The following is a 27,852-nucleotide window of genomic DNA, read 5'->3' as shown; positions in this document are numbered from 1 at the left end:
TCAAAATCTTCCGACCCTCGGGGATCTGAGTCAAATACCAACGCTTCTTGAGAAGGTTACTTTCATTCCATTCTGATCCTTGTGTGGAAAAGAGAACTTCCAAAATATACCATCAACAGCTGCCATCCATACAACATGATATGACTCATGGTATTCTCTGATCTATTCGGAACATCTGAACAGTCCAAGAGAATTTTCCACTAATTTTGGTCTTGGGAGCATTAAAAGATTAATCCTGTTTCCCGTCACACACATCTCATGGATGAATCTTTATTTTTCCTATCATCCTCTGTACAGAGTTTCTGATCTCCTTGGTCAGCATCCCATACACAAGTGGATTCAGCAATGGGGGCAAAAGGTAGTGCAAAAGAGAAAATATTACATGAATGGGACGGGGGAGCTCCTGGAGTGTCCGACTGGACACTATTGTGGAGGCCACTGTAAAGTAAAATATACAAATTACGATAAGGTGGGATCCACATGTGCGGAAGGCTTTGGAGGCAGCGCTGAAGGAGCGAGCTTTCACCACTGTGCGGAGAATAAGGAAATAGGAAACAATGATGAGAAAAACATCTGTTCCTCCGAACAAGAAGAAGCACACCAACCCAAAGATGTTGCTGGCGGTGTAGTCACTGCAGGACAGCTTCTCTACAGACATGTTCTCGCAGAAGCAATGACGAATTTGTCTACTGGAGCAATAGTCAAGTCCTGCAGCCAGTAAAGGAGGTGGCAATGCGACCACCAAATTCCTGACAACGATGAAGACACAAGCTTTGGCCACAAGTTTATTGGTGATGATGGTAGGGTAGTGAAGAGGGTTGCAGATAGCCACATATCGGTCATAGGCCATAACTAGAAATATGGAAGACTCCATGGCTGACCAGTAGGTAGCAAAGAACATTTGGCTAAAGCAAGCACTTTCTGATATGGTTTTATATTCGGTCCAAAGGATAAGCAAAACTCTGGGTGTGGTGACAGTGCAGAGAAGAACGTCCACCACTGCCAGCAAAGCCAGGAAATAATACATTGGATGGTGAAGTCTTGGCTCAATAAAGATGATGAACAACAAGATCACGTTGGAAATGATGGCCACAATAAGTAAGAATGTAAGAGGACTTGCTATATCCGAGCTGTGAACTTCAGGAAAGCAGATGAAGCTGAAGCCCTGTAATGAGTTACTAGTGAGGTTTGTGCCTGAGTTTGAATCGTATGCCAATGGGGATCCACCTATAATAGGGAGAAAAATAACATTTAATTATTATCATCATTATTTACATAGCCTAATAATATTCTCTACTGCTCTTTTATAATGTCCTATACATAAAACATTCATTGTTAGCAATACAGAACAACACAGAGCAATACAAGAAGTATGAGCGTCTTGCTCAAAACAGATAAAAGTTCAATAGGGAACAGCAGGTATGAGGGTCCTGCTCAACAGTGGCGTCACTATGGGGGTATGGGAGGTGCAGACCACACCCTGGTGACACCCGCCAGAGGAGTGACACCATGGACGGATCTAGAGGGGGTGCTGATTTTAGTTGTATCCCCCCCCCCAGGCTGTGCCTGGTCGCTGAGTGCCTTCACTCTATCTCTGCACTCATGGCCAGGACAAGGGGGGAGGAGCAGCCTGGAGCAGTGAAGTCCACAAAGGAGAGGACAGAGTTAAGAGAGCCAGGAGGTGTGGGCTGTGTTCTCCCCTTCCTGTCAGCAGAGCGATCCTTCATAAAGCATATGACACAAGATCGCTCTTACATCTTACAGTGTTTGCTTCATTCTCTGCTGCCGAGAGATGAGCGATCATTGGAGGAGATAGGGGGTGGGGTAATCAAACTGTTTACAGCCCGATCCTGTGTCATCTGTGGTATAGAAGAGCGCTCCACTGAGAACAGTGAGGGAGCACAACCCGCACCTCTACCTGGTTTCCTACCTGTAAGTTGGGGGTGGGGGGAGCTCACAGGCCAGGGGAACTTCACACAATGAAAAGGAGGGGGGGGGGTGTAACAATCATTGGTGCTGAGATGAGAAGTTTGTTCAGGAGGAGGGATTTGCTAAAAGAGGGGATTGGGGGGATTTGTGCTTGGAGGGGGTATTTTGCTAGGAGAGGCGGTTGGGGAGATTTTTACGAGGAGGTGGGGTTTGTGCTGGAAGAGGAGATTGGGGGGATTTGTGATAGGAGGGGGGGGGATTTGTGCCAGGAGAGGGGATTGGTCATTAGGAGCTGCTAACCCCCTAATGACCAATGGCATCATCAGTTGATAAGAAGGATGTCAGTCGCCTGCATATCATCCTTGTTTGACCCTCCCACTACCTCTCTCCATCAGCTTTGGGGTCACATTAGCTGAGTGATGGAGAAAAACTAAGGAAGAAGAAAAACATTGGAATACTAGTCAGTACCAGTTTGCAAAATTGTATTTGCTATGGAAGCAAAAATCACCTCTAACGTTGGGTGTCCTACTTGTGTGGATGTTGCTGTGCTGTGCAAAAGCATTAGAATAGTTTTTACATTTTAGAATGGGATGCCTCAAGACTGTCTATAATTTTTAAACGGTGCCTCAAGACTATCCATCATTTTTTAGGGTGTCTCGAGGCTGTCCATCATTTTTAAAGGGTGCCTCGAGTAGGGATAGACCGATTATCGGCAAGGCCGATATATTGGTGGCTGATATGCACTTTTCCCGATATATCGGTATCGGCCGATGTTTTTGTGACATCATTCTGCCTCCCTCGCCTTGGACAGCCTCATCTGGAGTCAGGACTAGCCTCGGGGGAGTGTATCACAGCCATACACCCACCCACAGCAGCCCGGCGCCAGCCAGCCACCCACATCCACAGGCCCTGTACCAGTCAGCCAGCCAAAGGCACTGTACCAGCGAGCCAGCCAGTCACCCACAGACTCTGTACCAGCCAGCCACCTACAGGCCCTGTACCAGCCAGCCACAGGAACTGTACCAGCCAGCCACCCATAGGCCCTGTACCAGCCAGCCACCCACAGACTCTGTACCAGCCAGCCACCCAAATGCCCTGTACCAGCCAGCCACAGGAACTGTACCAGCCAGCCAGCCACCCATAGGCCCTGTACCAGCCAGCCACCCACAGACTCTGTACCAGCCAGCCACCCACAGGCCCTGTACCAGCCAGCCACAGGAACTGTACCAGCCAGCCAGCCACCCATAGGCCCTGTACCAGACACCCACGCACCCACAGCCCCTGTGCCAGCCACCCACCCACCCACCACAGGGTGCCAGACAGCCAGCCACCCACCACAGGGTGCCAGACACCCAGCCACCCACTACAGGGTGCCAGACAGCCAGCCACCCACAGACAGGCCGCCAGACAGCCAGCCACCTACAAACAGGGTGCCAAACAGCCAGCCAGCCAGCCACAGGGTGCCAGACAGTCACCCTCCCACCACAGGGTGCCAGCCACCCACTACAGGGTGCCAGACAGCCAGCCACCCACAGACAGGCCGCCAGACAGCCAGCCACCTACAAACAGGGTGCCAGCCAGCCAGCCACAGGCCCTGTACCAGCCAGCCACAGGCACTGTACCAGCCAGTCGCCCACAGGCCCTGTACCAGCCAGCCACCCACAGCCCCTGTGCCAGCCAGCCACCCACCACAGGGTGCCAGCCAGCCACCCACCCACCACAGGGTGCCAGCCAGCCAGCCAGCCACCCACCCAACCACCACAGGGTGCCAGCCAGCCAAAGGGGAACCAGCCAGCCAGCCACCCACCACAGGGTGCCAGCCAGCCACCCACCACAAGGTGCCAGCAAGCCAGCCATTAAGCATTAAACAAAAATTAAGATTTGTGTCAAAAATTGTCTTTTTTTAAAACAAAATGTACAAAATATCGGCCCATATTAGCCGATACTGATATGTTGTGACCAAAATATCGGCCCTGAAAAAACCATATTGGTCTATCCCTAGCCTCGAGACTGTCCATAATTGTTAAGGGTGTCCAGAGGCTGTCCATAATTTTTAAACAACATTATGTAAAATTCTTTATTGATGTCAGGGGCTCAGCTGGGGCCCCCTATACCTCATAAGGTGGCCACTATTGCAAATAAATCCCTACACAAATGTGGGATGTATCTGATATCCTTGCGCACCTTCTTGTGTCTGAGATGTGGTTTATTATGGAGAAGTGTGAAAGGCTTTCTGTGCATTCATTAGAGACATACAAAGATGAAGGATGTACCGGGGTCCTAATGCACCTCTCTAACGTTGGGTCCCCTACGTGTGTGGATTTTGCTCCATTATGTAAAACAGATCAAGAATCAAAAAAACAAAGAGATTTCCAGTCACAACTTACCAACCAGCCAGCGACCAACCGAATTGACCTGTCTAACAGTATGCGTTAAAAACAGGGATTTGGTTGCACACATTTGCAAATACATGCGTAAACTGCAGGCCCCGACAAGGCACCCTGTGACCTGCAGTCCCTAACTCTACAGTTTAAAGAGTCTCTACAATGAGAGCACATGCATTTAATGGGATAGATGGAGGACAGGTGACTAGAGGGAGCCCACCCCTCCTTAAAGGCACAGGGTCACACTGAACACCCAGCACATCGCACAATGGCGGCAAAGGTGTCAGTGCGTTGCCTGGCTCAATATAGATATCAATAATGCACAAAGTGGTTAAGGAGGGGTGGGCTCCTCTGTTCAATCTGAAGGTGATTTCTCTTTATATTCACCCTAGATACCTTAAATGTATATTCAAAAGTTAAGTCCCTGACTTAATAGCAAAGTCTAGTCTGTTCTATGCAAATAAAGCAGAGCTCTGGAGAATGTTTTATCCTGTTAATGAAAACCCATGCAACCAGTGTTCAGTCTAAAACATTCTTAACTTTATTCAGCAAGCGGAGTAATTCTTATACACAGTATTGAACAGGAAATACAGTTGGGAGGGGGGAATGAGTGCTCTCAGGAAGAGTCATGTCTCACAAAAGTTTAACAATGGGTTAATACAGAATGTTCGTTAGAAATTGCAAAATATGCCTTGTCTAGAACCTATAACTCAAAGTAGTCTAAAGAGGAAGCAGAAGGTGTTATGTACAAAGGAAGTTTAAATGTATCTTTATCTTGAAGTGTCAGAACACTGAAAAAACATATCGGGTGATTTACTTAGGTCATTGTTCGTGTTAACTAAAGACTTAAAGTAACCTTAAACTGAAACAAGTCATTACAAGTCAGAGCTGTAAGAAAGAAAATGGCGTGACACAGGTCAAGCTAGAAAATGGTTGCCAGCAACTAGAAAGAGGTCCTGTCATTCCCCTTCAATCCCCTCTAAAAAATCATAATTTCATATGCATGATTTTTCTCCCTATCATTTATACGGTGTCATCAGAGGACACAAGGCCTCTCTGGAAAGGGACAGCAGGTTAGGCGACAATGTCCTTGGCTTCCTTAGTATAATCAAATAAGGACCTAAACCTGCCCACCTAAATGGTAGACTTAGCTTTCTTGGCTTTATAAAACTTTACATATTCCTGGTAATCAAAAGGGGTTTGGGTTTGTTGGATCAGCACACCTTGTCTAGTTGTTAGAAATGTGTCAACATTTTCAGCATCTCTGTAAAAGTACAAACTTACATAAGATCCCTAGCTGAGTCTGGGGTCTTTGTGGTTTTAGCGATTAAACACATAATAAGCTTAAAACATGCATATAGAAATAATAGAAAAAGTAAAATCATCACAATCATCATAGCAATGTCTTTTAACCAGGAAAACACTCCTCCAAAACCAAACCCTCCCATACCTACAAAGGGATCCCAGCTTTTAGCAATGTTACGGGCCTCTTCTTGCAACTTATTGACCTCCTTTCTGTGTTGGGCAATTATGTCATAATAATTTGGCACTTCCAAAGTGGTATTGTATATCCAAGTGCAACATTCATAGTCCTCAGTATGCTCACAGAGGCCAGTCAGGGCAGCACTCATACTTTCTATAGCTAGATCATGTAATTCTAACTTCTTCCTAATGGCCCTTTGTTCAAGATTTAGCAACTTAATATCATCTGAATTCTTTTCCAATATCTCATCAATGATTCCAGAATAATTATTTCATTTTTTCATCATATCGATTGACCACCCAGTCCAGGAAGGGAGCCACGCCCACGCGAGGTCTCCCTTGCTGAACAAATCCCTTTTGATTCTATGCCTTAAGGGGTATCTTGGATGTGCACTTGCTTCAAGCATGTGCCCATTGTTGTCATTATCCACAACTCCCATAATTGGGACCAATGAAGCTAAATAACACCCCCTGCAACCTAATACTGGAAGACCTGCTTTACTTAACTGAAGTGGGGCTGCTGAAGGTGAAGGCGCACTTGCCTGCTTCCTGAAGGGGCCGCTGTAGATTTAACAGGTTCTTTCCCAAAACAGTGCAGAGGCAGCCAGCCAGGAGGGGAACAACGGGGTATGGCAAACTCCAAAAACAGTTTAGCAAAGGACACTTCTCTCCCAAAGCAAAAGTGACACAGTCTTTCATTCACAGCTAGGGACATGAGACTAAGTTCAGCACAGACAATGATGGACTGAAACAGTCCGAGTTCTTACACCTGGGGCCAGAAGGTAAATTGGTAGTACCAATAAGCAGACTGTTTCAGTCCAAGTCCTTACAGCTGGGGACCAGAAGGTTAGTTTGTAGAACAAGTGGACAAACTTCCATGGCTAAGGATCATGAAAAGACTGTGGCACAGGGATTAGACTCTACCTACAGAGCAGGACAAGTCCATAGGCCCCGTCTGTAGAAGAGCAGGTCTTCCAGTATTAGGTTGCACCCATGACCTAATACACTGTTTTTTAAACTTTTTTGAGTCAACGCACCCTATACAATTATGGAGAATCTCGAGGCAACTTCCTAAATTATGGACAGTCTTGAGGCACCACATCCTAACATGTAAACACTATTCTAATTGTTTTAATGGATCAGCATCCACACAGTCCAGCAGACAGTCCAGGAACGCTCCAGGGGCAAACAGCTCCCTGAGAGGAGTGGCTCCAGACAATTTTTTGGGGGTTGCTGTGAGGGTGCTGAAAATATAAATGGGGGTGCTAATGCGCCACCTGGCGCATTCTTGTGGGTGTGGCCAAAAGTAGGTGTGGCCACACATGAGTGTCACCAAAAAGTGGGTGTTTTTTCATGGTCTTTCCCATTGTAAAGAGAAAAAAGTGCCTTGGAGCACAGCAAGTGTCAGGGTCAGCAATAACCCCAGCAAGCGTAAAGGCCAGAATAGCATAAATAACCCCTGGCATGGACCAAGAATAAAATAAATACACCGCCTGGCACAATAATTAGCCCCAAGCAGAGTACAATAATTAACCTGCAGTGCAGCACAACACTTAACCATCAGCATGGAAAAATAATATACCCACAGCACTGCACAACAACTATCCCCCAACAATGCACAATAATTAACCCCTTAGCATGGCACAAAAGCTAACTCCCAGCATTGCACAATAATAAACCCCAGTTTGGCATAGTAACTCCCAGCACTGCAATAAACCCCAGGATTGTTCATTAATAATCCCCAGAACTACATCATAATTAACCTCCAGGAGTATAGCAGTCAGTGGGCGCTTTCAGTATGTAGTGGTCCAGTGAGCAGTATATGCAGTGGGTGCAGTATGCAGTGTGGAACAGCAAGCAGTACGTAGTGGGGGCAGTTAGCAGTATTTTGTGGGGATGGTTAGCAGTATGTAATGGGGCAGTATGTAGTGGGGCAGTGGGCAGTATATATAGTAAGGGCAGTATGTATTGGGGGCAGTGAGCAGCATGCAGTGAGGGCAGTGAGATGTATGCAGTGGGGCAGTATGAAGTGGGGACCCTCTGGAGTGAGGACACTATGGAGTAGGGACAGTGGGAGCAGAGCATAGTGGGAGCAATGAGCAGTATGTAGTGGGACCGTTTGTAGTGGGGACTGTGAGCAGTATGGAGTGGGGACAGCATGGAGTGATTACGGCATTGAGTGGGGACAGAATGGAGTGGGGACAGCATGTAGTGAGGACAGTATGGAGTGGGGACAGTGCATTGTGGGGACAGTGAGCAGTATGTGATAGGGGCAGTGAGCAGTATGCAGTGGGGCAGTATGGAATGGGGACAGCATGGAGTGGGGACAGTAGGGGAGCTGGGACAGCATGGAGTGGGGACAGCATGAAGCGGGAGACAGCGTGGAGCGGGGACAGCATGTAATGAGGACAGCATGGAGCAAGGACAGCATGGAGCAGGGACAGCATGAAGTTGAAACAGCATAAAGCGGGGACAGCTTTGAGCTGAAACAGCAAAGATCAGGGACAACAAGGAGCAGGGACAGCATGGAGTGAGGACAGCATGGAGTGAGGACAGCCTGGAGTGAGGACAGCACTGAACAGAGATAGCATGGAGTGCTGTCCTCACTCCATGCTGTCACCACTCCACACTGCTCCCTCTCCATGCTGTCCCTTCTCTAGGCTGTTCTGGCTCCAAGCTGTCTCCTCCCATGCTGTCCCCCCTTCATGCAGCTGGGACAGCATGAAGAGAGGACAGCATGGAGTGGGGACAGTGTGGAGCATAGACAGCATGGAGCGAGGACAGCATGGACTGAGGACAGCATGGAGTGGGGACAGTGTGGAGCATAGACAGCATGGAGCGAGGACAGCATGGAGTGGGGACAGCATGGAGTGAGGACAGCATGGAGTGAGGACAGCATGGAGTGAGGACAGCATGGAGTGGGGACAGCATGGAGCGAGGACAGCATGGAGCGAGGACAGCATGGAGTGGGGACAGCATGGAGCGAGGACAGCATGGAGCGAGGACAGCATGGAGTGAGGACAGCATGGAGTGGGGACAGCATGGAGCGAGGACAGCATGGAGCGAGGACAGCATGGTGTGGCACTCATCACATGCCTGGGAGCTCCCGGGCTACCATCTGTGCTCCTCCTCCCAGACCTCTTCTCCTCAGTACAGTGGCCACCTGTGTATGTGGGAGAAGTTAGCCATACCGTCTCCCCTCCCACCATCTCGATCAGCCTGTAGAGAAGCTGCAGCTGGAGAAAGAGAGTCTCTATGGGCTGCCAGCAGCTGATGTATAGTAACTAAGTAGAACTACTTCACTAGTGTACTTAAGTAGCAAAAGGCGGTATCTGTACTTTCCTAGAGTAGAATTTGTTTCTCCTACTTCTACTTCACTACATTTTTTCGATGATTTCAATACTTCTACTCCAAAAAATTTTTTCCGTGCTGCATAGTTACTCATTACAATTATAAAAATGACCACTGCCAGAACAGTAGATGGCAGGTTTCATGAAGCTCAAAAAAATGTGTATAATGTCATGTGTAAATCAGCGCATAGGAAAATAAATGCTACTGTATGTATAAATAAAATGGTCTACATGTCTGCTGTTAAGGGGAAAGGGAACCTCCCCCAACCAAGGAGAGTCACAAGCGTACATAGAACTTTTTTCTGGTAAGAGGCTGATTTTGCTTTTTTCACTGGAAGTTGAGAGCACAGGTTTTGCAGTTTTGTTTCACTGGAAGAGTATATTTGGATATTATTTTGCACTTACCTTCATCCGCCGGGTAAGGGGGAAATCCACAAGGTGGTGGGAGGAGTCTGCACCTATTATTTGGAATAGCACCTGTTTGATTCCTGCACCTTTGAAAATATATTCATCTTGTTTTGTCACATATATATGGCATTATGGCATTATATATATGGACTTTTTATTGACTTAGATTTCATACACTCTTCCTTTATTTCATTATTGGAATATATTGTTGTATATCACATTGGTTTATATATGATTTTGCGCACCAATAAGCTGTGGAGAAAAAAAAAACATACAGGGAAGAGAAGGAGGGATGCTTTAAAGGGGAAAGGGAGGGACTTTATCTGTTTTTGTTTACAGGAATTGTGATTGTCCTTTAGGTTAATCATTTGAAATAATAAAAAACAATATGATGTTCAAACTTTTGACTTCTTTCTTTAATAACTACATAAAACAGTACTTGTACTTTTACTTTCAGTACTTGAGTAGCAAATTTTTTTTAAAAAACTACTCGTACTTTTACTTTCAGTACTCGAGTAGCAAAATTTAAAAAAAACTACTTGCAATACTTAAGTACAAAAAATATTGAATACTTTAGTACTTCTACTCAAGTCACTTTTTGATAGAGTACTTCCACTTCTACTCAAGTCACTTTTTGATAGAGTACTTCCACTTCTACTCAAGTCACTTTTTGATCGAGCACTTGTACTTTTACTCAAGTATGGGTTTCGATTACTTTATACAAGTGAGGCTGCCATTCACAGGAGGCTAAGCGCCAGGTTAATGAAAGCTGTCAGAGGCAGCTCCTGCTTGTTTTCTAGGTGAACTGATGAAGCCCCATGTGGCAGCGGATGACTGCCTATAGTCTATTGGCAGCCCTGGTTTCAGAGATGGGGGTGCTAGCAAAATTTTTGGGGGCGCTATTGCACCCCCAAGCACCCACCTGGTGCCCCCCTACCCCTTGAAGCTCGAAGATCAGTTCCCTCTCAGGGAAAGACCATCTGATTAGGGCTCAGCCAATTTACCACCTTCTGACCACCTACTGAGCACACATCTCCAGGGATTGGCCAGAGCATGGCAAATATACAGCCTAGGCATTTGAATTTCCCGCCCTAAACTCTGAAAGGTTCTTCACAGAGGCAGTGGTATATTTAGGTTTTGTGCTGCCCTAGGCCTGACTAATCTTGTGCACCCCCTAATTTAACTATGGCCCACCCCTTCCTGTCAAGGCCACACCCCTTCCTGTTTAAGACCCGCCCTGCCATCTGTAAACCATGCCCATTCCTGTTTAGGCCCAACCTCTTCCTCTCTGTACATTAAAAGTGGGTACCAAGTGCCTACTTGTATATTTTGTATATTTTGTTTACTGACAAGTGGCACTGTATAGCAAGCCGCCGGCCACTGGGGACTGTATGTGTGCAGCAGGCGGCTGTGGCGGCGGGAGGCAGCATGGGGGGCGTTACTCAGAGGACAGGTCAGGGAGGGCGGGGGTTTTTTTGTGCGGGGGGGGGGGCGGACAAAAATCCCTAGAACAGCCAAAGGCCTGGGCCTTGTCGGCCTAGGCCAAGATACAGCGTAGTAATAGTTAGAGCATGGAACACTTTGCAGTACATTTTTTTTTTTTTTTAGATTTATATTTTTTTTATTAATTTTTTTTTACTTTTTTTTACAGTACATGAACTTTCACAGAATGTAAACTGTTTATGATTTTTCATTGATTTCAGCATGCATGAAACACTTTGTATATGATGAAATCACAATGCAACGTCATTAAACAGTTCACATTCATTCACAATTTAAATTTAAGTTAATTTACAGTACCTGCTCCTGGCTCCTGCTGTCCTGGCCTGGGGTTCCCGGGTTCTCCTCTGCTCTCTATCCCCTGCTCTCTCCTCTCGTCCAACACGCACAGTCAGTTGCATTGGGATCATGTGCAGGGATGGCGGCCGCGCGGAGGAGGGTCGGCGGAGAATTAGGCTCCACCCCACCACCTAAATTAGGTGAAGTTACCAGCATCTATGGGGGTGGCACTGTCCCTCCCCTCCCTCCCCCCTGGCAAAGTACGCCGCCGTCGCCGCCCCTTCAGCTTGCTTCAGTGAAAGGCAAGTCTGTATTCTTCTTCAAGCCGCCGGCCGCCTGGGACTGCTTGTGTGCGGCAGGCAGCCGCGGGGGGCGGAAGGCAGCAGAGCGTTGCCGGTACCTGGGACTCGGGAGGATGGGTTGGGGGGGGTTTAGTGCAGGGGGGTGGCTTTTTTGCCGACCCCCCCCCGCAAAGTGCCACCCTAGGCCTGGGCCTTGTCGGCCTAGGCCTAGATACAGCACTGCACAGAGGCAGGGGGAACAATGAAACCCCTAGGCTGTGGAGCTATGAACAGAGCCTGGCAATAAATCTCAGCTTCTCTTACAGAACAAGCCAACAAATAAATTTGCCTAGGAACCTTTTCTAGAAAGGTGATACAGAATTACAGATACAAGAATACAGAATTAGAGAGCTTTTAAGCCAAAGCTTTAAATAGTATGTAAAGCCAGAATAATGTTTTTTTGATTTTAGTAGAATCAGTACTGGTTAGAAACTTTTAGGGTATATTTTTCTAATAAACTGTTGTTCATCGAATACATAAAGGCAGGCCACTTCTTGTTGAAACTTTGGAATTTACAATTTGTAACTGTTTTGAACACTTTGACTACTTTGTTTTGTGTGACTACAAATATACGTTTGCTGTTGGATTACTTTGTATACCGCTTATTGAACACACAGTATACTGCAAATGCATGATAACATTTGTTAGAATTTGTACATTACAATAAATACAAACACAGGGCAGCCATTACAAATCATTAAACTCTATACAGCCTACCTAGGAAGGCCTTCTCCCCATCCCAAACGGGCCACTTCCCCTCACATTCAGGAGGACAGGGGGTGACCCCAAGGCTTCCAGATCCCTGCTGAAACAATCAAGGGTATGGAAAAGTCACACCCTATTATACTTATCTGGTCAGAAGGTCAGGGGGTGACCCTACTACAGAGTTTCTCACCCTTTTTTAAGCCAAGGCACCCTTTAAAGTTCTGCACAATCTCAAGGCACCCTCTAAAATTATGGGCAGTCTTGAGGCACCCCATTCTAAAATGTAAAAAACGATTCTAATAGTTTTACATAATACATCAACATCCACACATTTAGGACACCCAACGTTAGAGGTGATTTATTCTTCCAAATCCAGTACACTTTTGCACCCTGGTACTGACTAATATTCCAAAGTTTCTCTTCTCCCTCAGTTTTTCGCCATCACTCAGCTAGTGTAACCCTAGTGCTGACAGAGCAGGACAGGACAGGGTCATTGGTTGTTAGGACGCCGGTGGCTGAAAGGTCGTAATGGTGCACAATGAAAATCTATGGCTTTGTGTAAATAAAAGGCAGGCTTCATCCATTTGCAGGCTTGTATAGAATTTTGGGGCAATTTTTAGGCATTTTGCCAAGGCAGCACCCCTGAAGAAACCTCGAGGCACCCTGGTTGAAAAAGGCTGCCCTACTACATATTCAAGGCCCAAGTCAGCCAGAGAGGGGGGCACTGGCTACAATATCTCAATTATCTCTGTAGAACTGTAATTCCTGTTGTAACTGAGCCCCATATCAGATTGGAACCCCCAGCTGAGGGAGATGTCCCCACAGGTCCCCCAGACACCACACATTGCTTATAGGCTCTTCATAGAGGTTCCCCCTCAGTAAGTGAGGACACACAACATTATTATATTTGTGGACATTGTCCAGCAGGAGCGTAGGATATCGACAAAATGCCCACATCTCTCAGGGAGCAACATTTACTGGGTGGTGCAAACACAAATCTAATGGACGGTGCCCCTAAACAATCAAAAAGCAGCTCCCTTCGCCCACAGCATAACATTAGAAAGATGAGTCAGAGGGATAGGACTTTTCCTTGGGTGGGAAGAGCCTCAGCTTCCAAGCCAAACCTAGATTTCCCCATTGACCCAATGTGGCCCGGGGCCTGGTATGGGAGGGCTGCCTGTACCCCTTATCGGTGAACCTGTGCAGACATAGAATACAATAAACAGAAATCCTGTGAAAATCTCTTCAGGAGATATATGAAAACCATTTTCCTGCAGTCAGTTTGTTAAGGATCTCTAGAAACCTTGAAAACACAATATCGAGAATAGTTGCATAAATAACTTTTAAAAACATAACTTTAGCTTTTATTAGTCACCCAGGGTGCGAGGATTGATGGATAAAAAAAATGACACAGTTTTGAGCAAGTGCATAACTTTTTCTGGGACTTTATTTCATTTTTGTATTTTTTATTTATTTTTTGCTTTTTTGTTATTTGTGTTTCTTTATTGTCTTGAATTTTTTTTTTTTGTTTGTTACATCTAATTTGTGTAACAAAGCTGGTATAATTGTAGAGTTGTTTACAATATATATAAAGACAGTGGCTAAAGGCCTTTATTATTATTGATGATGGGGCACTATTCCTCCCACTGACACCAACAACAAGGCACAATTCCCTCCACTGACACCAATAACGAGGCACAATTCCCTCCACTGACACCAATAACGAGGCACAATTCCCTCCACTGACACCAACAATGGGGCACAATTCCCTTCACTGACACCAACAATGGGGCATTATTCCTTCCACTGACACCAACAATGGGGCATTATTCCTTCCACTGACACAAAGATGCAGCACTTTTGCTTCCATTGACACCAACAATGGGGCACTATTCCTTCCACTGACACCAATGATGGGGCACTATTCCTTCCACTGACACCAATGATGGGGCACTATTCCTTCCACTGACACCAACAAAGGGGCACTATTCCTTCCACTGACACCAATGATGGGGCACTATTCCTCCCACTGACACCAAGGATGGGGCACTATTCCCCCACTGACACCAATGATGGGGCACTATTCCTTCCATTGACACCAACAAAGGGCCACTATTCCTCCCACTGACACCAATGATGGGGCACTATTCCTCCCACTGACACCAATGATGGGGCACTATTCCTCCCACTGACACCAACAAAGGGGCACTATTCCTTCCACTGACACCAATGATGGGGCACTATTCCTCCCACTGACACCAAGGATTGGGCACTATTCCCCCACTGACACCAATGATGGGGCACTATTCCTTCCATTGACACCAACAAAGGGCCACTATTCCTCCCACTGACACCAATGATGGGGCACTATTCCTCCCACTGACACCAATGATGCGGCACTATTCCTTCCATTGACACCAATGTTGGGGCACTATTCCTCCCACTGATACCAATGTTGGGGCACTATTCCTCCCACTGATACCAACAATGGGGTACAATCACTTCTTTTGACACCAACAATGAGGCACTATTACTTCCATTGACACCAACAATGGGCATAACTAGAGTGGTTTACAATATATTGTATATAAAGATATAGTGACTAAAGGCCTTTATTATTATTGATGATGGAGCACTGGTCCTTTCACTGACACCAAAAATAGGGCACTATTCCTCCAACTGACACCAAGAATGGGACACTATTCCTGCCACTGACACCAATGATGGGACACTATTCCTGCCACTGACACCAATGATGGGGCACTATTCCTCCCACTGACACCAATGATGGGGCACTATTCCTCCAACTGATGCCAAGAATGGGACACTATTCCTGCCACTGACACCAACAATGGGGCACTATTCCTTCCATTGACACCAACAATTGGGCACTATTTCTTTTATTGACACCAACAATGGGGCACTATTCCTCCTACTGACACCAATGAAGGGGAACTATTCCTTCCATTGACACCAACAATGGAGCACAATTACTTCCATTGACATTAGCAATGGCCACTGATTCTTCCACTGACACCAACAATGGGGCCTTATTCCTCCTACTGACACCAATGACGGGGAACTATTCCTTTCATTGACACCAACAATGGGACATTTTTCCTTCCATTGACACGAAAAATGGGACACAATTACTTCCATTGACATCAGCAATGGCCACTGATTCTTCCACTGACACCAACAATGGGGCCTTATTCCTTCCACTGAGACAAGCAATGGGACACTTTTCCTCCCACTGACATAAAGATGGGCACTATTTCTTCCATTTACACCAACAATGGGGCACTATTTCTTCCATTGACCCCAATAATGGGCACTATTTCTTCCACTGACACTAACAATGGGGCACTATTCCTCCTACTGACACCAATGATGGGGAACTATTCCTCCCAATGGCACCAACAATGGCCTTTACCCCTTGCTGGATCTGGTGGTTCTTCTTCGTGTAGCCCCCTGGGTATTTTTAAATTTGAATCTGTGAATGGCAAGACTACAAGTCCCATCTTCCAGCATGGCAGAGGGGCTTATAGATCTCAATGGAACATAAAAGTGATGACGTCATCCATTGCCCATTGATGGACCTGGGGTTGGATGAATAATCTGCAGGAGCCTGTGCACTGGGCCCATGATCCACTGATTTTATTTGCAATACTTTGTAGTCTACAATAAAATAATAATGAACATGTTTAATCATTATGTTTATTATTATTACATTTATTTATTTATTTTTGCCCAAAAATTCTTATTTTGACACTTTTTTTTTTACTATGAGCAGCACATTGAGATAATAAATAAAATAATTAGATGAATGACTTTATAAGTCGTATCACTTCAACTACGAACTTGCCGATTTCCTTCCCAAGGCAGCGCTGCCTCCGGTAATTACATAATAAATGGGGAATAAATCACCAGCAATACAAACCTCATTATACTGATAAAGGGTGCCAGTCATCCGGATAGCAAACTACGAGCTCCACATGTCTCCTTATCTTATGTAAAGAGTCACAATGACTGGACGTTTTTTCAAAGGAAATAAAAATATAACAATATAAGGATACACTGTATAAAATTTGAAATATCTTTGTGATATCACAAAAAACAAAAGTACACTTGAGATCCATTGATATTTGATGACAACAAATACTAAATTGATAATGCAAGTCATCAAGAGCATTTACTGGTTTTTAGACTTATCAAGTATTATAATGGCAATTTGCTGTACACTTATGGCACTTTTCCACTGCAAGTACCGGCTCGGCTCTACTCGGCCCTGCTTGGCCCGGTTTGCTTTTCCACTGCTGGTACCGCATGGTACGGTGTTGGAACGGTTCGGTGCGGTATGGTTTGCTTTTCCACTAAAGTAGTACTAAACTTAAGTCGGTGGGATAACAACGGGGTGGGTGGGATTCTCTGACCAATCAGTGGCTAGTAGTGACTGCATGCAAAGGATTGTGGGATATGGTACCGGGTATGGTTCCTGTTGGAACCACAATCGAGGTGGTACTGTTTTTGAGAGCCGTACCGTTCGGTTCCATGCAGTGGAAAAGCGCCGCCGTACCGTACCGAACCGTTCCTACACTATACCATGTGGTACCAGCAGTGGAAAAGCACAAAAGCGAGCCGAACCGTTCGGTTCCATGCAGTGGAAAAGCGCCATTAGCGGCCACTTTATTAGGTACACCTGTTCAGTTGCTTGGTAACACAAATTGCTAATCAGCCAATCACGTGGCAGCAACTGAATGCATTTAGGCATCTAGTTGTAGTGAAGACGACGTGCTGAAGTTCAAACACAGCATCAGAATGGGGGAAAAAAGGGGATTTAGGTGACTTTGAATGTGGCATGGTTGTTGGTGGCATACAGGCTGGTCTGAGTATTTCTGGGATTTTCACACACAACCATCTCTCTGGGTTACAGAGAATGGTGGGGAAAAGAGAAAATATCCAGTGAGCGGCAGTTGTGTGGAGGAAAATGCCTTGTTGAGGTAAGAGGAGAATACGCAGACTGGTTCCAGATGATAGAAAGGCCACAGTAACTCAAATAACCACTCGTTACACCCAAGGTCCACACCGGGTTCCACTCCTGTCAGCTAAGAACAGGAAACTGAGGCTACAATTCGCACAGGATCACCAAAATTGGAAAACAGAAGATTGGAAAAACGTTGCCTGGTGTTATGAGTCTGGATTTCAGCTGCAACATTCAGATGGTGGGGGTCAGAATTTGGCACATGGATCCATCCTGCCTTGTTCAGGCTGGTGGTGGTGATGTAATGGTGTGGGGGATATATTCATGGCACACTTTGGGCCCCTTAGTACCAATTGAGCATGGTTTAAATGCCAAGGTCTACCTGAGTATTGTTGCTGACCATGTCCATCCCTTTATGAATACAGTGTCCCCATCTTCTGATGGCTCCTTCCAGCAGGATAATGCACCATGTCACAAAGCTCCAATCATCTCACCCCTGGTTTCTTCAACATAACAATGAGGTCACTGTCCTCCAATGGCCTCCACACTCACCACATCTCATCCAATAGAGCACCTTTGGGATGTGGTAGAACAGGAGATTGGCATCATGGATGCGCAGCCGACAAATCTGCAGCAACTACCTGATGTTATTATGTCACTATGGAGCAAAATCTCTGAGGAATGTTTCCAACACCTTGTTGTATCTATGCCACCAAGAAAGGCAAAAGGGGGTCCAACCTACTACTAGCAAGGTGTACCTGATAAAGAGGCCGGTGAGTGTAGTTGCCTAGCCTTAACACAATGCACCATGATGCCTGAAACCGCATGTGTTAACATGCGCATGTTAAAGCACACGTGTGTGGAAGAACCCTTAAGCCTCGTACACACAATGAGAATATTGGAGGAATGATCGTCCGGTTTTTCTTTTTTTTTTTGCACGTTAGTCTCCATATCAAAAATGAAGAGGTTACTCAATTTCCGAAAATTCTCGTATGACAGAATACAACTTCCGTAATATAATATAATGTATTGTATTATATTTTCAGACAAAAACTGTAACGTTTAAAAGAAAATCGTACAATCTGGTATATTACGATAAACATTTTTGTGTTTGTTCCTTCAGATAATTTTGGATGGACTGTTGTGATCGGCTCTCAAAAGCTATGAACTAATGATCAGATCATCGTAAGATTGCTTAGAAAGCGGTATTTTTTTATACAATTTTCTGTTTTTGTGTACTGTACTAGGCTTTAGACTTTGTTCAGTGGATTATAGGGGCCATGTGTTGTTTTGACTATTGTGCTTTAGAAGTTTCCTGGTTCAAACTCATGGACAGTTGGGTATGAAGAGGATATTTTTGCCTTTTTATAATGTTTCTGTCAAGACAGCCTCAGAAGAAGATCAGCACCTTTACCAATACACAAAGCAAAGGTAATTGTTAACTAGTTTAAATGGACATGCTAACACACAAGGGTGTGCCAGGTGAATGCACACATACAGGTGTATAGGCACCTGTCCTTACTTATGCCACCTGGTGGCCTATTTAAGGAACAGAGCTGAGTTAGGAAGTCGGGAGGGTCTTTAGCTTTTACCCTGTGGTTTGAGTCCTGAACCTGCTCCTAAGATCTTCTTTCCCTTTCCTGACCCAACCTGCCCTAGGATTTGTCTCTGTTCTGCCTTCATTTCCTGTCAATTATCCAGGACAGGACAATGCAAGCTACGTGGGGGTTTTCAGCCAGGCTTCGGGGGTGACAGACATGTCCTACTGCAGGGTTTCTCAACCAGGGTTCCTCCTGAGGTTTCTAGGGGTTCCTTGAGCAATGAGCAATTGCTGTCTCTCCGATAAGTTCCCAATGACACCATTGTTCCTTTTAGCTATCTGTAAGTTGGTAATTCTTCCCAATGATGACAAGAGTAAGGAGCATTCTTCCCACTGACTGTCACACTAATGTGTCATGAGTTGTAGATTTTTAATATTTAGCAGGGGTTCCCCGAGACCAGAAATTTATTTTAAGGGTTACTCTGTGTTGAAAAGGTTGAGAAAGGCTGTCCTACAGGTAAGCAGCATCTTACAAACCTGCAGAGCATATTTTAACCTCCCTGGCGGTATGATTCTTTTGGATTTTAGGTGCTGAAAGCGGTACCATTATTTTAGGTGCTGAAAGCATGTAATTCTTGTGAATGAGCAGCCCAAACCAACTGTATACATTTATTATACATATTATATATATATATATATATATATATATATATGTATGTATACATATATTATGTATACATATATTATATATATATTATATATATATATATATATATATATATATATACGTATATATATATATATATATATATATATATATAATGTATACAGTTGGTTTGGGCTGCTCATTCACAAGAATTACGTGTATATATATATATATACGTGTATATATATATATATATATATATATATATATATATATATATACATATATATGTATGTATATATATATATATATATATAATATGTGTGTGTGTGTGTGTGTGTGTATATATATATATATATATATATATATATATGTATATGTGTATATATATACGTATATATATATATATATATATACTGTATATATATGTATGTATATATATATATATACATATATTTACATAAAAAGTACAGTAAAACTGCAGGAAAGGGCACTGGGGGGCAATGTAATGTGATTTTATTTTATTTTGAACGATATCAGTGTGTTTGGTGCATTTTACATTCGAATTTGCCGCCGGTTCCACCCCCCGGCGGACGTCACGTCGCCGGAGACGGAAGCCGGGGCTCGCAGACGATCGGGAGAGAGCTCCGCCGCCGCACACCGCTCGCAGTCTTCGCTGGATCCCGGAGAAAAGGTAAGTAAAACCTCCTCCAGCATCCAGCGATCTTCTTAGCGCTACCCCGAGTGTGACTCGGGGTTACCGCTTTTGGCACTAAAATCTTACCCCGAGTCACACTCGGGAATACCGCTAGGAAGGTTAATCGAATTAGACCCCTTGTCTGCATAGCCTATTATACTCAAAAAGTGAGCTTAGCCTTAAAAAATGGCAAGGAGGCCTAAAGTGAGGAGCAGAGGTTCTACACGCAGAGGCTGTAGGGGGTGAGAAGAATCGGCAGGACAAAGTGGTGGTTGGATTATTTGTCAGTCACACTTCTAGGAAATAAATATCTAAAGAATATCTATGACACTTGTTATGAATTCAAGGGTCTCATGCTGATTTTAGGATAAGCCTGAGTCATCTCTCTCTCTAACCAAGCTGCTTACATACTGTTCCGTTACTGAAAAATATTTGTGGCTAATGTCTCCCAGATACACCCTAATGTTTATTTTAAGGTAAAACCTGCTTTGTCTCTCCCTCTTATATTGTAACCTAACCAAGCTTCTTACATACTGTTCACTTGCTGAACAATAATTGTGGCTACTGTCTTTCAGATAATGCACTCCAGTGTTTATTTTAGGCTAACAATTGCCACCTCTCTGCCCTTTACATCAGGGCCTAACCTGGCTGTCTACATACCGTCCAGCCACAGCACAATATTTGTGGCAATTGTCTCTCAAATATTACAATCTAATAATAGTTTTAAGATAAAACCTGTCTCCTCTCTCCCTCTTATGTTGCGGTGTAACCAAGCTGCTTACATAAGGTCTACCTACTGAACAATAATTGTGGCTTTTGGCTTTCAGATAATGGAATCCAATGATTATTTTAGGCTTAAAACTGGCTTGTCTCTTCATTTTACATTGCGGTCTTACAAAACTGCTTAGATACTGTCTAGCCCCTGTACAATATTTGTGACTATTGCCTCTCAAATATTACACTCTAATGATAATTTTAAGAAAAAACATGTCTCCTCTCTCCCTTCTATGTTGCAGTGTAACCAAGCTGCTTACATAAGGTCTACCTACTGAACAATAATTGTGGCTTTTGGCTTTCAGATAATAGAATACAATGGTTATTTTAGGCCTAAAACTGGCTAGTCTCTCCATTTTACATTGCGGTCTTACAAAACTGCTTAGATACTGTCTAGCCACTGTACAATATTTGTGGCTATTGTCTCTCAAATATTACACTCTAATAATAATTTTAGGATAAAGCCTGTCTCCTCTCTCCCTCCTATGTTGCAGTGTAACCAAGCTACTTACATAAGGTCTACCTGCTGAACAATATTTGTGGCTTTTGGCTTTCAGATAATAGAATTATTACACTCTAATGATAATTTCAAGATAAAACCCGTCTCCTCTCTCCCTCTTATGTTGCGGTGTAACCAAACTGCTTACATAAGGTCTACCTACTGAACAATAGTTGTGGCTTTTGGCTTTCAGATAATAGAATCCAATGATTATTTTAGGCTTAAAACTGGCTCATCTCTCTATTTTACATTGCGGCCTTACAAAACTGTTTAGATACTGTTTAGCCACTGTACAATATTTGTGGCTATTGTCTCTCAAATATTACACCCTAATGATAATTTCAAGACAAAACCTGTCTCCTCTCTCCCTTTTATGTTCTGGTGTAACCAAACTGCTTACATAAGGTCTACCTACTGAAAAATAGTTGTGGCTTTTGGCTTTCAGATAATAGAATCCAATGATTATTTTAGGCCTAAAACTGGCTTGTCTCTCCATTTTACACTGGGGCCTTCAAAACTCCTTAGATACTGTCTAGCCACTGTACAATATGGGTAGCTATTGCCTCTCAAATATTACACTCTAATGATAATTTCAAGATAAAACCTGTCTCCTCTCTCCCTCTTATGTTGTGGTGTAACTAAACTGCTTACATAAGGTCTACCTACTGAACAATAGTTGTGGCTTTTGGCTTTCAGATAATAGAATCCAATGATTATTTTAGGCCTAAAACTGGCTCGTCTCTCCATTTTACATTGGGGCCTTAAAAAAATCCTTAGATTCTGTCTAGCCACTGTACAATATTTGTGGCTATTGTCGCTCAGATAGTACATTTCTTTTTCTATTTCAAGATAAAACCTGCCTCTTCTCTCCTTCTTATGTTGCAGGCTAATCAAGCTGCTTCCATAATGTCTGCTTGTTGAACTAATTTTGTGTCTGTTGCCACTTAAATAATACATCCTAATGTTTATTTCAAGATAAAAGCTGTGTCGTCTCTCCTTCTTATGTTTTAGCCTGTCCAGTCACTGACCAATATTTATGGCTATTGCCTCTTAAATAATACACTCTAATATTCCTTTCATGGCAAAAGCTGCCTTGTTTCTCCAACTTATATTGCAGCCTAACCAAGCTGCTAACATACTGTCCGGACGCTGTGCAATATAAGTGACTATTGTCTCTCAGGTATTGTGCTTTTTTTAAGATAAATCCTACCTTGTATCTTTTTGCTGCCTAATCATGTTTATTTTATTCAAGACAATTCGAGCAATATTTTATATTAACCTGACTGAGATTAGATTTTGTTTTTAATTTTAGTCCCAATTACAACAAAGAAATAAAATATGCACTACCTTAAATTACTTTTCAGAGCTATCAATTCTTCTCACCGCTCAGCAGAAATCTGAAGCATAATGTACTCCAGTGTTTTGCCACAGAAAACATTTTAATTATGTTGAAGATAATGAGCCAAAAACTCTGATACTAATCCTATCACCAGCAACCTTCCCTAATAATCCCCAACTATACTGAGCACTCTACTGAGACAATATCTGTAGAAGAGAAGACACGGAGGTGCATTTTCACACTCACATATTTCTTTAAAATTACTTAGAATAATTTAATAATAACCTAGAAATTAACAGTCTTTTTGTATAGATAGATAGATAGATAGATAGATAGATAGACAGACAGACAGACAGACAGACAGACAGACAGACAGACAGACAGATAGACAGATAGATAGTTCAACTAAAGGACAATTTGTAGAGATAGATAGATAGATAGATAGATAGATAGATAGATAGATAGATAGATAGATAGATAGATAGATAGATAGATAGATAGATAGATAGATAGATAGATAGATAGATAGATAGATAGACAGAACGATGAATTGATGGACAGTTACTTAAAAGATAGATATTATATGACTTACTCATGGTGGGTCTGTGCTCCTGGTCCGGCTCCTCAGCGATCTCTGGATTATCCATCCATCTGGGCTCATTAGGGACAGAAGTGCTGGAGGAGGAAGGATGACGCATCCATAACGAGCCGTGGAGTTTCCAGGAAAAATTGAAATCCAGCCATCACTTTATTCTCTTACAGTTCCCTATTACTGATCAGTTATTTGCTAAAATAATATTATCTGGCGGAAATATCTACATTGTGTAGATGAAGAGATGAGAGATAATGTTCAGGTCTCAGGAAACCCCGGCTGGTAATTATTATATCTACATTAGTGTGATCAGTGAGATGAAATACAAGAATAACGACAATTTTTTCAGCAATATTTAAAAAAAATAAACAGTGATAATAATGGACAGAAACTTGTAGTGTCCTCTGAGATTGGTGGTCAGTAGAAGAAGGTCCACCTTACATTGGTACTCATTGTGAGAAGGTCCTCTTGCTCTAGTGGTCAGTGGGAAGAATGTTCCTTACATTGGTGATCCGTGGGAAGAATGTCCTTACATTGGTGGTCAGTGAGAAGAATGCTCCTTACATTGGTGATCAGTGGGAAGAATGTCCCTTACATTGGTGGTCAGTGGGAAGAATGTTCCTTACATTGGTGATCCGTGGGAAGAATGTCCTTACATTGGTGGTCAGTGAGAAGAATGCTCCTTACATTGGTGGTCAGTGGGAAGAATGTCCCTTACATTGGTGGTCAGTGGGAAGAATGTCCCTTACATTGGAGGTCAGTGGGAAGAATGTTCCTTACATTGGTGATCAGTGGGAAAAACACTCCTTATATTGGTGGTCAGTGGGAAGAATGTTCCTTACATTGGTGATCAGTGGGAAGAATTCTCCTTACATTGGTGGTCAGTGGGAAGAATGTCCCTTACATTGGTGGTCAGTGGGAAGAATGCTCCTTACATTGGTGGTCAGTGGGAAGAATGTCCCTTACATTGGTGGTCAGTGGGAAGAATGCTCCTTACATTGGTGGTCAGTGAGAAGAATGTTCCTTACATTGGAGGTCAGTGGGAGGAATGTCCCTTACATTGGTGGTCAGTGGGAAGAATGCTCCTTACATTGGTGGTCAGTGGGAAGAATGTTCCTTACATTGGTGATCCGTGGGAAGAATGTCCTTACATTGGTGGTCAGTGAGAAGAATGTCCTTACATTGGTGGTCAGTGGGAAGAATGTCCCTTACATTGGTGATCAGTGGGAAGAATGCTCCTTACATTGGTGGTCAGTGGAAAGAATGTTCCTTACATTGGGGGTCAGCAGTAAGAATGCTCCTTACATACAGTATATACATATATATATATATATATATATATATATATATATATACAGTATCTCCCAAAAGTAAGTACACCCTCTATCTTTTCATGTGACAACACTGAAGAAATGACACTTTGCTACAATGTAAAGTAGTGAGTGTACAGCTTGTATAACAGTGTAAATTTGCTGTCCCCTCAAAATAACTCAACACACAGCCATTAATGTCTAAACCGCTGGCAACAAAAGTGAGTACACCCTGAAATGAAAATGTCCAAATTGGGCCCAATTAGCCATTTTCCCTCCCCTGGTGTCATGTGACTCCTTTTTGTTACAAGGTCTCAGGTGTGAACGGGGAGCAGGTGTGTTAAATTTGGTGTTATCGCTCTCATTCTCTCATACTGGTCACTGGAAGTTCAACATGGCACCTCATGGCAAAGAACTCTCTGAGGATCTGAAAAAAAGAATTGTTGCTCTACATAAAGATGGCCTAGGCTATAAGAAGATTGCCAAGGCCCTGAAACTGAGCTGCAGCATGGTGGCCAAGACCATACAGCGGTTTAGCAGGACAGGTTCCACTCAGAACAGGCCTCGCCATGGTCCACCAAAGAAGTTGAGTACAAGTGTTCAGCGTCATATGCAGAGGTTGTCTTTGGGAAATGGATGGATGTGTTGCCAGCATTGCTGCAGAGGTTTAAGGGGTGGGGAGGGGGTCAGTCTGTGAGTGCTCAGACCATACGCCGCACACTGCATCAAATTGGTCTGCATGGCTATCATCCCTAGATGACAAGAAAGCCCGCAAACAGTTTTCGGAAGACAAGCAGACTAAGGACATGGATTACTGGAACCATGTCCTGTGGTCTGATGAGACTAAGATAAACCTATTTGGTTCAGATGATGTCAATCGTGTGGCGGCAACCTAGTGAGAAGTACAAAGACAAGTGTGTCTTGCCTAAAGTCAAGCATGGTGGTGGGAGTGTCATGGTCTGGGGCTGCATAAATGTTGCAAGCACTGGAGAGCTACAGTTCATTGAGGGAACCATGAATGCCAACATGTACTGTGACATACTGAAGCAGAGCATGATCCCCTCCCTTCAGAGACTGGGCCACAGGGCAGTATTCCAACATGATAACGACCCCAAACACACCTCCAAGATGACCACTGCCTTGCTAAAGAAGCTGAGGGTAAAGGTGATGGATCGGCCAAGCATGTCTCCAGACCTAAACCCTATTGAGCATCTGTGGGGCATCCTCAAACAGAAGGTGGAGGAGTGCAAGGTCTCTAACATCCACCAGCTCCGTGATGTCGTCATGGAAGAGTGGAAGAGGACTCCAGTGGCAACCTGTGAAGCTCTGGTGAACTCCATGCCCAAGAGGATAAAAGCAGTGCTGGAAAATAATGGTGGCCACACTACATTTTGACACTTTGGGCCCAATTTGGACATGTTCACTTAGGGGTGTACTCACTTTTGTTGCCAGTGGTTTAGACATTAATGGCTGTGTGTTGAGTTATTTTGAGTGGACAGCAAATTTACACTGCTATACAAGCTGTACACTCACTACTTTACATTGTAGCAAAGCGTAATTTCTTCAGTGTTGTCACATGAAAAGATAGAATAAAATATTTACAGAAATGTTAGGGGTGTACTTACTTTTGTGAGATACTGTATATACAAAAATATTGTGCATAAAAATATATAGAATCTCTTCAGAGCCTTTAGAAAGTTGAGCACATAATTCGGAGTGAGGAGAAGGTCACAATTATATCAGAGTCTGTGATAAAAATCTAAATAAGACAGTGTTTCCTGTTTATGCACTTTGTTACATTGTTATTATTATACATTATACAGGATTTATATGGCTCTGACAGTTTACGCAGCACTTTACAACATGAGGGCAGGCAGTACAGTTACAATACAGTACAATATAGTTGGAATCAGAGGGCTCTGCTCCTTAGAGCTTACAATCTAAAAGGGAGGGTCAGGAGATACAAGAGATAATAACTGTGGGGGGTGGGCTGATGGAGAAAATAAATGTGCATGTCTTAGGTGGGGGCCAGATAGGCTTCTCTGAAGAGAAACAGTCGGACAGATTGGGGTAGAGAGTTCCAGAGGATGGGAGAGGCTCTGCAAAAGGCGAGCATGGGTGGAGGTGACAATGGTGCTAGAGAGCAGGAGGTCTCGGATGGAACGAATTAGGTTATTATTTTGAGACTTGGTTGGTAATGTAGCTGGGGAGAGTTGTGGGTGGCTTTGTAAGTCATTGTTAGTATCTTGAATTTAATTTGTTGGGTAAGTTGGAAGCCAGTGGAGGGATTGGCAGAGAGGAGTAGCAGACACTGAACGGTTCGTAAGGTGGATGAGCCTGGCAGCAGCATTCTTGGTGGACTGAAGGGGGGATAGCCAACGTAAGGGTAAGCCAAAGAGGAGGGAGTTTCAGTAGTTGAGGCAAGAGATGACCAGGGAGTGGTTTAGAAGCTTTGTGGTGTCATCGGTTCGGAAGGGGCGTATCTTGGAGATGTTGTGGAGGTTGAGGCGGCAAGTTTTGGACAGTGATTGGATGTGAAAGGATAGTTCAGAGTTCAGGATTACACCTAGAACCTTGGCAAGTGGGAACAGGTTTATGGTCTTGCCATTGCTCTTGACAGAGAAGTCAGGGGAAGGGGCACGTGAGGGAGGAAAAATTATAAAACTTGGTTTTGGATAGATTGAGTTTGAAGAAGTGGTGTCATCCAGGATGATATGTCTGTTAGTAAATTAGTGATGCGTGAAGAGACCGATGGAGTGAGCTGATAGGTAGAGAGATAGATTTGGGTGTCGTCAGCGTAGGAATTATATTGAAAGCAAAGGGCGGCAATCAATTGAGCCAGAGAGGTGTAGATTGAGAATAGGAGAAGTCTAAGAACAGAACACGGGGGGATCCCGATGGAGAAAGAAAGAGGAGAGGAGAAAGTCGAATTATGAGTAACACTGAAGGTGCCGTGGGATAGGTAGGATGAGAACCATCGAAGAGCACAGTCACGGAGACCAAAGGAGTAATGTTTTTTTACGAGGATTGGTGGTCCACTGTGTCAAAGGCAGCAGAGAGATCCAGGAGGAGTAGTACAGAATAGAGTCTATTGGT

General features: G+C 43.9%; 1 protein-coding gene across 1 annotated transcript; it reads right to left on the bottom strand.

Moving 5' to 3' along the window:
• Nucleotides 1-23: 23 nt before the first annotated feature.
• On the bottom strand, nucleotides 24-23,504 carry LOC309545775 (olfactory receptor 56A4-like). The gene is made up of 2 exons (XM_082245127.1): nucleotides 23,447-23,504; nucleotides 24-1,227 (listed from the first exon to the last, which is right to left on the bottom strand). Exons 1-2 carry the CDS (start codon nucleotides 23,499-23,501, stop codon nucleotides 257-259), a joined length of 1,026 nt encoding a protein of 341 aa, XP_082101253.1. The 5' UTR covers nucleotides 23,502-23,504; the 3' UTR covers nucleotides 24-256.
• Between the last annotated feature and the right edge of the window lie 4,348 nt (nucleotides 23,505-27,852).

The sequence above is a fragment of the Pelophylax lessonae genome, assembly GCF_965119305.1.
Source record: "Pelophylax lessonae genome assembly, chromosome: 2".
Classification (NCBI taxonomy): domain Eukaryota; kingdom Metazoa; phylum Chordata; class Amphibia; order Anura; family Ranidae; genus Pelophylax; species Pelophylax lessonae.
Note: the sequence above shows the minus strand (reverse complement) of the source record. Positions and strands in the feature narration are given on the sequence as shown.